Source organism: Plecotus auritus (assembly GCF_963455305.1).
Source record: "Plecotus auritus genome assembly, chromosome: 7".
NCBI lineage: Eukaryota > Metazoa > Chordata > Mammalia > Chiroptera > Vespertilionidae > Plecotus > Plecotus auritus.
This window is the reverse complement of record NC_137774.1, coordinates 59182486-59195853: the sequence shown is the minus strand read 5'-3', so window position 1 is coordinate 59195853 and position 13368 is coordinate 59182486. Positions and strand designations below refer to the sequence as shown.

General features: G+C 54.5%; 1 protein-coding gene and 1 pseudogene across 2 annotated transcripts in view; both read left to right on the top strand.

The window, feature by feature from the left end:
- Positions 1 to 420: 420 nt before the first annotated feature.
- Positions 421 to 933, top strand: LOC308254755 (jun dimerization protein 2-like; annotated as a pseudogene). Its single transcript has one exon. The product of its transcript is annotated as a jun dimerization protein 2-like (transcript).
- Positions 934 to 6082: 5149 nt separating this feature from the next.
- The window catches only part of GPR139 (G protein-coupled receptor 139), a gene marked incomplete at both ends in the record, with an annotated part of 37597 nt that continues 30311 nt past the window's right edge, over positions 6083 to 13368 (top strand). Inside the window, one exon of the mRNA XM_080677412.1 lies at positions 6083 to 6203. Within this exon, the coding sequence (XP_080533538.1) occupies positions 6083 to 6203 (121 nt within the window). The remainder of the gene's footprint in view (positions 6204 to 13368) is intronic.

Genomic DNA, 13368 nt, shown 5'->3' with positions numbered 1-13368 from the left:
TGATGGAACCACTAGAGACCAGAACCACCACGGCCCCTTGCCCAGACTGGCCCCGCCCCTCAGCAAGTGGTTAGGGGTACTGAAGCAGGCGGGCAAGTGGTTAGGGGTGATCAGGCAGGCAGGTGAGTGGTTAGGGGTGATCAGGCAGGCAGGCAAGTAGTTAGGGGCAATCAGGCAGACAGGTGAGTGGTTAGGGGTGATGAGGCAGGCAGGCAGAGCCCCATGATCAAAATTGCCTCAAAGAGGGAGACTCAGGCCACCCGCCACGGACTGCAGAAGGGACACTTGGCAGCTGCAACGGGAGGCTCTGGCAGTGGTGGACACTGCAGGGTGGGGCTGGTGCCACCATGGCTCCTGAGTGGGCAAGGCTCCTGCAGCCTGGCCCAGGCCCGGGGTGGCCACCTCTGCCTGTGGCTTCTGCAGGGCTGGATTGCCACTCCTCCTGCTATGATGCCAGGGCAGATCTCGGACCCTTCCATGACTGCAGGCTCTCTGCCAGGGCTCGGCCCCCTGACCGGACTCCCCAGCTCCGCCCGGACTGCAGAGGAGCTGAAATACGCTAACATCCACAACATTGGGGCCATAATCGCCCCTTTGCACTTCCTGGAGGTGAAACTGGGCAAGAGGCCTCAACCTGTGAAAAGTGAGCTAGACAAGGAAGAGGAGAGGAGGAAAAGGCTCTGGGAAAAGAACAAAGTGGCCTGATGCCGGAACAAGAAGAAGGAGCAGAAAGAGTTTCTGCAGCGGGAATCTGAGTGGCTGGAGCTCATGAATGCAGAGCTGAAAACCCAGATGGAGGAGCTGAAGCAGGAGTGGCAGCAACTCATCCTGATGCTCAGCCGGCATTGCCCCACTTGCATTGTCAGGACTGACAGCGTTAAGACCCCCAACTCAGAAGGCAACCAACTGCTGGAGCAGCTGGAGAAGAAGTGACCATGGACTGGGAGGAAGAAGAGGAGGAAGAGGAGGAGATGAGGAGAGGGAGGAGGAGAAGGGTCCCAGAGGGCTCTTCCTTGCTGCATGAAAAACTCTTCAATGAGGCTCAGCACAGCCAGCATTGGCCAGGCTTTTTTTTGTGTGAAACTCAGATCAGCCACACCAGGGGAAGAAACCCAGGCTGATGAAACCCAGGACCAAGTACTGAGACCAAAGCAGTCCTGAGGGGGGGCCTGTTCTGCCTGGGGCCAGGCTTGCAGGAGGCAGGACAGAGGATCTGGGCCAGAAAGACACTCAACCAGGCAGCTGTGGGCACTTCTCTGGCCTCTCCACCAGGGCACTCACCCAAAGGACCTCTGAGCAGCCAGGAAAAGCCATGAGTTGCAACCAAAATTAGGCTGAGTATGGGACCCAGAGTGAAACTGCAATCTGCCTGCCCCTAGCCCTGACCCTGACCCTGAACCTGATCCTGATGGAAGGCTGGAGAAGGGCACAGTGCCAGGCCCTGCTGTACCCACCCACCATGGTCCAGCTCAGTCCTGCCCAGAGTGGCAGCCAGGGCTACCCTCACTGGCTGTGCTGGAGTTGCTGTGGGCATGAGGCACGGGTGCCCTTCCAAAGCACATACTCACTGAATGTTTACAGACTGGCTGTCCTGGAAGGGCTTTCAACTGCACGTTTTTTTTATACTTTCTTTTTTTAAATATATTTTACAAAAAATATTTTATACAAGCAATATATAAATGGATTTCTATGATCACTCATGATGTGATACAGTATAAATATGCTATGGTTTGTTTGCTACGAACAGATATTCAGCAGTTATGGCCATTGCGTGTAACTTCTAAGTACTGTAGTCTCTGTGTGTTGGGGGTGGCAGGGGCAAGGGTGCGGTGCATTTCCATCCTGGTAAACCCTTCATTGTACTCAGTTCTGTATCATTCAGTAAACATTACTCTTACTTTAAAAAAAAAAAAAAAAAAAAGAGGGAGGCCCAGGCTACTTGGCCGGTAGCACTGCAGCAGGTGGGCAGGGCCTCCCTCTGTGGGGTAATTGATCTGGGAGCCCTGCCATCAATCACCCGGCAGAGAGAGGCCCAGGCCAGCCAAGTGATCACACCCCATGCCTGTCACCTGCAGAGCGAGGCAACCAGTGGTGGGGGGTGTGAAAAAGGCAGCGCTGGAGATGGCAAGCAAGTGGTAGTGGTGTGGGTGGGGCCAGCTGCCAGCAGCCAGGGGAAGGATAGGCCCTGATCTCAGGCCAGGCCTAGGGACTCTACCTGAGGGGTGCCAGGTTGCGAGAGGGTGCAGGCTGGGCTAAGGGATGCCTCCTCCCCCCCTCCCCACCCCACCCATCGAGTGCATAAAAATTTTCATGCACCGGGCCTCTAGTTTCTTTATAAAAGAAAAGGATGTACATTAATGCTGCCATAGGCATGCTAATTGCTGCCTCAGCTTATAGACATTTGAGTTTGCAATCCCCTCCCCTAAAAGTCTTTGTATATTCCTATTATATTTATGTGTTTATTTATTTAAGATTTATTTCTGGACAGTGTCCTGGCACTGCTCTGGGCAGGGGGGACACAGTGCTAAGGAAGAACGTCCTTGCCCTTGTGTCACATGGACCCACAGTATATCTTGTGACAGTTTTGGGTTGTAGGTTTGTCCTTCCACTGGACAGAGCTCCCCTAGTAGTAAGAGTGCAGGCTCTGAAGCCCTACTGCCATGGACCTAATTCCAGCTGGGCGGCCTTCGCAAGATTGTCCAACGTCTCTGTGACTTGCTTTCCTTACCTGTAAAATGGGACTAGTAACTGTCCTTTCCTTCCAGTGTAAGCATGAGGTAAGATGAGTTAAGACATAGCTTCTCCTAATAAACCCTAATAAAGGTGAGCTCTTCTTACCCACCTGTGTCCCTGAAGCAGGACCGGCTCCATAGTGCGTGGCCTGGGTAGTCACACAGGGCCCCACACTTAACAGGGCTCAGTGCTTAGTGTAAAGCTCTGCTATTCCTGGAATTCTTAATTTTTGAATATTTTTATTTTTGCACCAAGCCCTGCAATTATGTGTCTAATCCTGATAAACACACATTAAATATCCAGTAAAAGTCTTTTGAAAGAATGAATGGGTGGGGAAGCTTAGCCATCCACCGTTGTCTGTGCAAGTACCCATTGTCCCAAAGAGCCAGTCAGGTGGCAAAACCCACCCTTGATGTTGACTCATCTGCCCTTTCCCTAGGACCAAAGGTCTGTCCTAGGCCTTACAGTTCTCCACCCGATGGAGAGCCTCTCCATTTCCCAGGGAACTGGCTGCCAAACAGAGGCCGCAGGCCCGTCCCCATTCTCCACACTGCAGCCTGAACGTGCCCCTGCCCCTCTCCTGGCTCAGCGTCCTTCATCCCCAGTCTATACATGGGGAAATGGAGGCTCAGACACAATAAAGCTCATTAGGAGTCCCTGCAGCCCAGTAACTCTGCCTGGCCATGTTTCTAGTTTTATAAAAGGAGTCTAGCTGCAGCACAGAAGCCACACAAATCATCATAGAGTGGCTGGTCATATCGGGTTGTACGTGCTGAGTCTGAGATTGTGCCCCATCCCAAACCTAGTGGCATCCACGCTGTGACCTGTGGCTGAAACAAGCAAAGAGAAACGCACCTTCCTGTGCCCTGCATGCCCCAGCCAGTGAGCGTTACAGTGGCCTTTCATTATTCAGTGTTTCCTGAAAGTCTGCAACATGCAGGATCTCTGTAAAAGCCAGTGATGTCACCATAAGCAAAACATGCCAAAGGGCCTGCCCCCTAGAGGGAAAGATAAGAAACTACGTTGATAAATAGTATATGGTGGGCCAGAGTGGGGGCCGGTGAGGAGCAGTAAGCCAGCGAGAGGCAGAGGAACTGAGCACTGCGGAGTGGGAGTTCAATTCAATGGGATTTTTAGGGCTAGCCTCCATGAGAAGGGGACAATAGGTAAGACCTGAAGAAAGGGGTGAAGCAGCAGGTGAATGTGGCTTTCTAGACAAAGAGCATTCCAGGCAAAGGAAGCAAACAGGGCTACAGCCTGCAGCACTGCTATGGTTACGGGGGGGGGGGGGGGGGTGTCTGATGGATGGGGAGCTTTGTCAAGTCCATCTCCTCTCCTCCTCAGCCCCAGTGTTCGTCTCTGACTAGCTGACTGCAGACCAATCCAGTGTATAGGGTTTTGAACAATTATTTATTGAGCCTCTACAAGTGGCATTGCTTTATTATCATCACGGTGGGTTTTGTTTTAGTTTGGGGTTATTTACATTTAAATAACAGAATTCACAACCAAATTTCAGTACCTACCTCGGCCTGAGATGCCAGCCCTGCACTCTCTGGGCCCAAGGACTCTTAGTAACAATCTGTCCCTTTGGGCCCACAGCCTCCCTGTTCAACAGGGGTGCAGCGGGCACATCGGATCCCACTGCTTTCCTCTCCTGACCTGAGGGGTGGGGATCCCCTCCACCTTGGGAGCCCGGGAGGAGGTGGGGAAAGGGCAGCCAGTTCCCTCTGCCCAGACATGGCTGTCCTAGGGGCTGTGAGGTGTCTGTGGCTCCTCTGTGGCACCACAGCCCCCTCTGCCCTGGTGGCGAAGCTTTGACTCACGTCCTGTCCTGAGCCCCAGGCAGCTCCTCTCTCCTCAGTTCTGCTGGGGCCTGGGAAAGCTGCCTGGGGGGCTCTCCCTCTGCCTGCCTGAGAAGGACTTGGCTGTGCACCCCAACTCTCCAGGGAACCAGACCCACTGCTTCCCTCTCCTGACCTTCCAGGCCTCCACACACTACACTAGACCACACCCCATGGCTCCTGTGAGTGTGTATGCTGGGATGTGTGTGAGTGTGGCCCGTGTGTGCCGTGGTGGGGATGCCCTGGTTTTCACGTGTCTGAGTGGAATGAGGGGGCCTCTGCATGCCCCTGTGAGTGGGTGTGTGTGTCTGTGTGAGTGGGTGTGTGTGTGAATGGGTGTGTGTGTCTGTGTGAGTGGGTGTGTGAGTGTGTGTGAGTGTGTGTGAGTGTGTGTGAGTGGGTGTGGTGTGAATGGGTGTATGTGTGTCTGTGTGAGTGTGTGTGTGTGTCTGTGTGAGTGGGGGTGTGTGTCTGTGTGAGTGTGTGTGTGTGTCTGTGTGAGTGGGGGTGTGTGTGTGAGTGGGTGTGTGTGTGAGTGGGTGTGGTGTGAATGGGTGTATGTGTGTCTGTGTGAGTGTGTGTGTGTCTGTGTGAGTGTGTGTGTGCGCGTGTGTGTGAGTGTGTGTGTGTGTGTGTGAGTGGGTGTGTGTGTGTGAGTGGGTGTGGTGTGAATGGGTGTATGTGTGTCTGTGTGAGTGGGTGTGTGTGTGTGAGTGGGTGTGTGTGTCTGTGTGAGTGGGTGTGTGCTTCTGAGAGGCTGCACTAGCCTTGGTCCTGACAGGAGGCTTCCCTGAGCCAGCCCGCACCCTCTCAGAGGCTCCTGCTCTGGAACCAGTCACAGGCGCACAGACACACACACACACACACACACACGCATGCACACAGAGACACACATGCAGACACAAACACAGACACATTCCCTCGGGCTCAGCCTCTGGCAGGGAGCTGACCATCAGAGCATCCTCGCTCAGGCTGCCTCCCTCCTGGCGCCTGGGTGGAAAGTCGTCGGTGGAGACTGGCTGGGGGAACAGGGCTGGAGGAGGAGGCAGACTGAGGACACGCGCGGTGGGGGGGGGGGAGGACGGGCCGCAGGAGGAAAGGGTACACCCCCACCGCCCCTCCCACAGCGGGGGAAGCGGGGCGCCCGCTCCCCTCTCGCCTCCCTCGGGGGGTTCCAGTGGAACTCCTTATCCTCTCCTAACCCTGGAGCCCAGGGAGGCAGTAGGGAGCCCCTCCTCTGAGCATCCCCCACCTCCTCCCCCCACACCCCCCACACCCATCCAGGCGGGTGGTGATTGGCTCTGGGGAGCGCGCCCCGTCCCCAGCCCCGCCCTAGGCTCCGACTAGAGGCGGGAGCCAGCGGTACACAGGCTGGAGCCCCCCTGAGGCTGCGGGCTTCTTGGTGGCGGCAGAGGGTGCAGGTGCAGAGGGAGCAGGGACCACGGAGGAAGCGGAGGTGGCACGGCCAAGGGAGGCGCAGGTCTCGCGTGGAGGAGGCACCACTCCCCATGGAGCACACGCACGTCCACCTCGCTGCCAACAGCTCCTCCTGGTCCCCTGGCTCGGCCTGCGGCCTGGGCCTCGTGCCCGTGGTCTACTACAGCCTCCTGCTGTGCCTCGGCTTACCAGGTGAGGGGGGGTACCAGGTGAGGGGGTACCAGATGATGGGTTACCAGGTGAGGGGGGTACCAGATGAGGGGGGGTACCAGGTGAGGAGGGTGAGGGGGGTACCAGGTGAGGGTGATACCAGTTGAGGGGAGGTTACCAGGTGAGGGGGGGTTACCAGGTGAGGGGGTTACCAGGTGAGGGGGGGTTACCAGATGAGGGGGTTACCAGGTGAGGGGGGCGGAGCCCTAAGAGCGCTCGCCCTGCCTGGGACCCAGGCCGTCCACCTCCTCCGCGCGGTCCGTGGGTTCCTCTGAGAAAGTTTCAGCCTAAAGGGCAACTGCAGACCTTGTTGTTGTTGTTGTTGCTATTGTTGTTGTTGTTGTTGTTGTTGTTTGGGGGGGGTCGTGTGTGCATTCCACCCGTGTGCGCGGCGGCAGCGTGGTTGTGGGTTGGAGGGTGCTGGTGAGTGTGTGCGCGTCTGACGGGACTGTTGTCCTCAAGGGGTCAGGGAGGGCGGCGTGTGCCTGACTGCACATCTGGACAGATGCTCCGTGGGCCTCATTCTGCCTCCTGATGCTGGTCAGTCTCCGCTGGGAAAGGGAGGCGCTGGCAGGAAGGACTGCGCACCCCCTAAGCAGGACCGTCCCCAGCCAGCTTGGGGAGGAGGGGGGTTCTGGGATCTTGCTCCGCCAGAGCAGGGGTGCAGAGACACGGGCGCTGCCAAGGTGCCACCTGGGGTCACAGTCTCCTTGAGGACCAGTCACACCGCTAGCTGTGCCACCTGGTCCACCAGGCAGCTCTGTAGGCAAACACCCACATCCTAGCATCTGGGGCTTTGCTGAATTCCTCAGAGAGCTGAGCTGGGAGGGTGCCTCTGAGGGTGGGGGTGGGGGTAGGGGTTCCTGGGCTCTGAGAGATGGCCCCACCTCCAGATGGCTGAGTGCAGAAAGGCTCCCAGTGAGCACTTGCAGGAGATGGGCGAGGAACATCCCTGTGCAGACTGGATGCTAGCACCGCCCCCCCCCCCCCCCCCGGGATCCTAGCACCCCCCTAGATCCTAGCACCCCCCAGGGATTCTAGCACCCCCCCCAAGGATCCTAGCACACACCCCCAATCCTAGCACCCCCCCCCCCAGGAATCCTAGCATCACCCCCAGGCCTCCAGCTTGAGACCCAGGCTTGGAAGCTGTGTTTCTGAGAGCCCGTCTGAGGTTTCCATTCCAAACCTTCACCTGGGTAGCCAGGGCCCAGATGAGGTAGTTTAAATAACCCCCTGCCAAATTATGCAGGTGCCAGAAACCATAACTTTACTAAGGCTGCCTCCCCACTGCTCCCCCTGCCCAGCCAGCGATGAGGCTTTTATTACTAACTGATGGCCCGACCCCTGGGAACGCGGCTCAGCCTCTGAGCCACCAGCCCTGCAGCCTCAGGCACTGCCCTGGTCCTGTAGCAACCTGGAGGGGGGTGGACGTAGGCCAGCTTGCACATCCTGGTCTGCTCTGTCCTCCTGGCCCTCCCGAAGCTCTCTTTGGGGAGTGGGTTTCTCAGGAGGTCACTGACCTGGAGATGTGGTGGGTCCCTCTCCCCTGAGCCCTCACATGGGAGAGTGTCTCCCCAGCCCTCCCTGCTGACTGAGGCAGCCACTCTCTCTGGCTTTTCTTCTGAAAAGCCAATCAGGGACAGAGACACAGGGACAGGGAGAGGCTGACCCAGAGCAGGGGCATGCGGGTAGGGAGAACAGAGCGAGGGGAAGCTCAGACCTTTAAACACCCCACACCTCACAGCGTAAACCCTATGTCAGCTGGGCCTTTCCATATTGGCACCTACTTATGCCAGGCATGGACTCAACAAGGCTGGGCCAGGGCGTGGAGACTTTACGAGTGGGGGAAGGGAGGAGGGCCTTGGACTGAGATTAGAGAGTGAAGGACAGTTATGTGTTTAAACACCCAACTAAGTGTTAGGATCACCTACTGTGTGCCAAAGGGACTCAGGGAGCCCTGGGCAACTCCTGGGTTCACAAGTGTCCACTTATAGTTCTAGAGGCAGCGGTGGGTGTGGGGCCCGGCATTTTAGAGATGATTGACAGGCCGTTCGCATAAAGGTCATGGGCTGATGATGGTTGTTTGTTAACTGTATGCAAGGTGGTTCAAGGTGAAATCCTTGTTACTCTCTTAAAACCAAGGGCAGGCGAGTCTGCCTGGTGAGGAAGATGCAGTGTGTAGGATGAAGCAGAACTGGTGTTGATGTGTGGCCTTTCGTGTCCGGTGCCTCTGTCTCCACATCTGAGAACAGGCTTTCTGAGGCAGCCAGCCCGGAACTGCAGTGAGAAGGAGCCAGGTGGGCCAGGGAGGTGGCAGGAGCTGGGCACTGGGCTCAGGCCTGGCACCCTCCATTGCTGATGCCATGCTGGTGATCAGGATGCTGTTGGTTGTGAGGAGGAGGCAGCAGGTGGCCTGCAGTGAGCAGAGAAGGGCCTGGGAGGCCCCGGAGAGGAGCCCTGGCTCAGCACCTACTCCCAGTGCTGCGCTTGCTGCAGCCTCCGCTCCCTCCCCATCCCCCAGCACCAGCAGTAAGCAAACTCTTCCTCCCCACCCCTGACGCCCCCCCATCCGGCTCTGCTGGGTGTGAGGTAACGACCACGTGGGGCTTGGGAATATTGTTGAAAACTGATATTTTAATTGAATCCCTTTTCCTGGCAGAGGACTCAGCCCAACTGAGTTCTCATCATGGTGGCCAGAGGTGTGGATGGGAACGGATGTGGGGGTGGGGAACGAAAGGCTGTGTGGCTGTGGGGAGGTAGTGACTAAGAGGAGGGGCCCACTTTTCCTGCCACCTTCCTTCTCTCGATGAAGAGGAGGAGTTTGAGAAGGGTCATGTGGTCCAGTACCCTGCCTCTAGGAACTGCCCAGGCAGGTGCATTTAACAGGCTGATGTGGGTGCATGGGGCTCTGATGTTGAAGTATGGACTGAGCTCTGCCACTTGAGAATTCCCAACTACTCTGTACCCCGATTTCCTCCTCCTGGAAAATCAGGAACAGCCGTACCTGCCACCCACACAGGTAGTTGGTGTTAATGAGGTCACCTGTGGAAGCCGTTGCATCCCAGCGCCTTCACTGCCAGGAAATTCTCTGCACTAACTCAGACCTTAAGGCTGCGTGCTCAGTGTGAAGATTGCTGGCTTCGCTGCTCCTTAAACTCCATCCCTTTCCTCCTCCTTGTTAAGCCAGACCAGACGTTTCTAACCGTGAAATACACATAGCAGAGCCCACCAGGAGCTGGGGACACTAGCTGGGCTGAGACATGCACAGCAGGAGGCAGTGCGGGTGGGAGGGGGTGCAGAGAGGCAGAGGGGCAGGGGGAGGCGAGCCTGAGTGTCTGGGGAGGGGGGCAGTGAGCCCACATGGAGGAAAGGAGCAGAACCACATTAAACCGACTCAGAGGTAGTCTTTACCTCAAAGGGCACCACGGATGTGAAGGGGGGCAAGGTGAGGAAGAAGTGGCCACCAAGCAGGTGTGAGTGTTTCCCCACTGCCCACTGAGGGTGTAGTGCCTGCCTCTGAGGCTGTGAGTTGGAGGAGGTGACTGCCTGTAGCCTGGGAGGCAGTCAGTGCTTTGGCACAGGGTAGTCAGTCATTGTTGTTGTCAACCAGAGGTGGAAGAAGGTGACTGGAAAGCCGGACCGAGCCCTCCAGGTGTGCTCTCTTCCTCTCAGAAACATCTTCAGAGAAAATGAGGTAAACGGGGTAAGAGTTTAGGCCAGAGTTGGACCTGAGTGTGAGTCCTGGCTCTGCGGCTTATAAGTGTGTGACCTTAGACAAGTGGCTTTACCTGGTGCCTCAGTGTCCTCACCTGCAAAGTGCAGATAAGTATCTAGACACTTCATAGGGCTCCTGGGAGGGCCCAATGGGCTAAGCATGTCACACCTGTCTGGCACACAGCACGCACTCCCTACGCCGTTTTTTATCATTTAAAAATGATTTCCTAGGCCCTGGCCCAGTGCTTAGTTCGTCTGAGTATTGTCCTGAACACCAAAAGGTTGCAGGTTTGATACCCGGTGTGGGTGCAAATGGGAGGTAGCCGATCAATGTTTCTCACAACGATGTTTCTCCCTCTCTCTCTCTTTCTTTCTCCCTTCATCTCTCTCTAAACTCATTTAAAAAGACACACACATATCCTTGGGTGAGAATTAAAAAAGTACATTTCAGGGAAAATTGACAGCTTGTTTTATGACATCAGCTTACCCTAATATCAAATCCAGACAAAAATATTATAAAAAACTACAGACCAATATTCCTCATGAGCATAGACATAAAATTCCTCAACAGGGTGTCAGCAAATTCAATCCAGGAATGTGCAAGGTGGGTAATCATCAAGATGAAGCGGGCTTCATCCCAGGCATGCAAGGCTGGTTCAGCGTTGAAAAGTCATTCAGTGTGAGTCACCATATTAACAACTGAAAGAGGGAGTCCACATGATCATCTCAATAGATGCAGAAAAAGTATTTGGCAACATTCAACCTCCATTTATAATAAAACCTTATCAAATTAGGGACAGAGATAGAACTTCTCTATTCGCAGATGATATAATTGGCTGGAGCTGAGGAAAAGGCTGCTTTCTAATGCAGCTGTGTGTGTGATTGTGTGTGTGTTCACTAAATAGGTAATGACATTCATATTATTTAAAAAAAAACTAAAACTATAAATAGGCACACATTGTAATTTTAACTCTCCCATTTTTTTACTCTCTGCAAAATGAGTATATTCTACACACAGTCCTACATATTGCTATTTCACTTATATATTAACTATGAATTCATGCACCAGTGGGGTCCCTCGGCCTGGCCTGCGGGATCAGGCTGAAACCAGCTCTCTGACATCCCCCAAAGGGTCCCAGATTGCGAGAGGGTGCAGGCCAGGCCGAGGGACTCCACCAGTGCACGATCGGGGCCCAGGAGAGACGCAGGAGGTTGACCAGCCAGGAAGCGACTGTGGGAGGGCTCCAGGGTGTGGGAGGGCTCCAGGGCATGTTCAGCCCATCTTGCTCAGTCCCAGCTGAACCCCAGCAGCAAGCTCACCTACCGGTCAGAGTGTCTTCCCCCCGGTGGTCAGTGCACGTCATAGCGATTGGTTGACAGGTCAACTGTCTGCTCCCTGGTGGTCATTGCACATCATAGGGAGCGGTTGAGCAGCCTTAGCATATCATTAGCATATTACGCTTTGATTGGTTGAACTGCTGACCAGTCAACTGGACACTTAGCATACTAGGCTTTTATTATATAGGATTATATAAGATCATCCATACCAGTATCTATTAAGCTTTCTCATTTTTTATAATGCTGCATAGCATTCCATTGTATATTTGCACCCTAATTTATTTAATAGCTGCCCCTTTCAAAAGCACATATGCATTCCAATTTGTGAACCAGTCCCTACACGGAGCACCTCATACTCCTGTGTAACTGGCCTGGCCCTCTGTGCACATTTGGCCTTCAGGTTACTGTTATAACAGGTGAGAAGGAGCGCTGCATGAGCAGCCCTAGATTCTAGGCATGGCTCAGGCACTAACTCCCTGGGCAGCCTGGAACAAGCCGTTCTCGGTGCGTCTGTCCAGGCATAGGGGAGCCAGGCTGTGCTGTGCTGTGCAGCCCAGTGGGAGACATGGCCCATGGATGGGACGCAGCATGTGCCAGTAAAATAGCTACACTGGAGGCTGTCTGGGCTGCCTTGAGCCGGGGTCCAGAATACTCGTTTTGTAATCCTTGTCCCTGCACTTTCTAGAATGGCCCTGTATCAGTTCTGCTCTGTGAAACTGAATGTAAAATGCACTGCCGTGGAACTGGACAAACACAGATTTGAATCCTAAATCTTCCATTTGCTGTGTGATGGCAGATGTGATACCCCACCTCTCTGAGAACCAGTTTTCATGTGCAAGAAAGTGGGCAGGCCAGTTCGGCAGCTAAGCAAGTGGTCTCTGGCTGGTGTCAGACTGCCTGGGGTCGAACACTGGCTCCTCTGCCTGCTAGTCTGTGACCTCAGGAAATTGCTCACCCTCTCTGGGCCTCGGCCTCCTCATCAATGAATAAGGGATAACAATAATACCTATCTCGCAGGGCTCTTTTGAGGTTAAATGAAGTTTTAAACATGCTTATCACCATTCTTGGCCAGTGTTTGCTCTCCTATAGAGTAAGAGTTCAATGAATGCCATCCACCTCTGTGCATCGCATTGCTGCTGTGCTGATTGTGTCCTGTGCACATTGTAGGAGCTCACAGATAGTAGCTGCCATTGTGTTTACTGTCTAATATGTCAGCGTGCTCAGACCCTGCTAGTGCCCTGGAGTGATGCACTGCTTTATGCAGGGTCTTTTCCTTAAATGCAGAATTCCACCCCGAGGGCACCTCCTGCTGGGGTGGAAGATGCGGAGAGAATGACCTGGTGGAGTAAGCAGTCATTTCCATGATGAGCCCAGGGAACGTGTGGCCCTGAGAAAAACCCGCTTAGATCACATCAGCCAGAACGTGAACATCTCCAGCTGGAGCTGCTGGGCAGTGACAAGCTCCATCTGCAGGACCCTCTGCACTGTAGCCGGGCAGGGGCAGAGAGCGAGTGGGAGGGAGTACAGGTCTGCCCTGGAACCTCCTGGGGAGCTGAGGCTTGTGGGTGCTGCTGGCGGGGATGCTCGCCCTGCAGAAGCACAGGAAATGCTGGGTGTGGGGCATGGGGGGGGGGGGCGCCTTGAATGCCAACGGCAGTCAGATAGCGTAAATGAGCCAAGTGGCCCAGTTTTAGGAAATGTTTTGCCTTCCTAGAGAATCACGCTTCCCTCCTGTTTTTTTAAAATCATGGGGCTCCTTTGCTCTCTCTCATTTTTTCCAGTGTTAGAGACACATGTACTAAAACACTGCACTTTCCTCTTAATAATCGCCAGCACTGCCCTGACTGGTTTGGCTCACTGGATAGAGCATCGGCCTGCAGACTGAAGGGTCCTGGGTTTGATTCCGGTCAAGAGCATGTGCCTTGGTTGTGGGCACATCCTCAGTAGGTGGTGTGCAGGAGGCAGCTCATCGATGTTTCTCTCTCATCGATGTTTCTAGTTCTCTATCCCTCTCCCTTCCTCTCTGTAAAAAAGCAATAAAATATATATTTTAAAAATAAATAAATAAATAATCGCCAGCACTTATGTAGTTCTT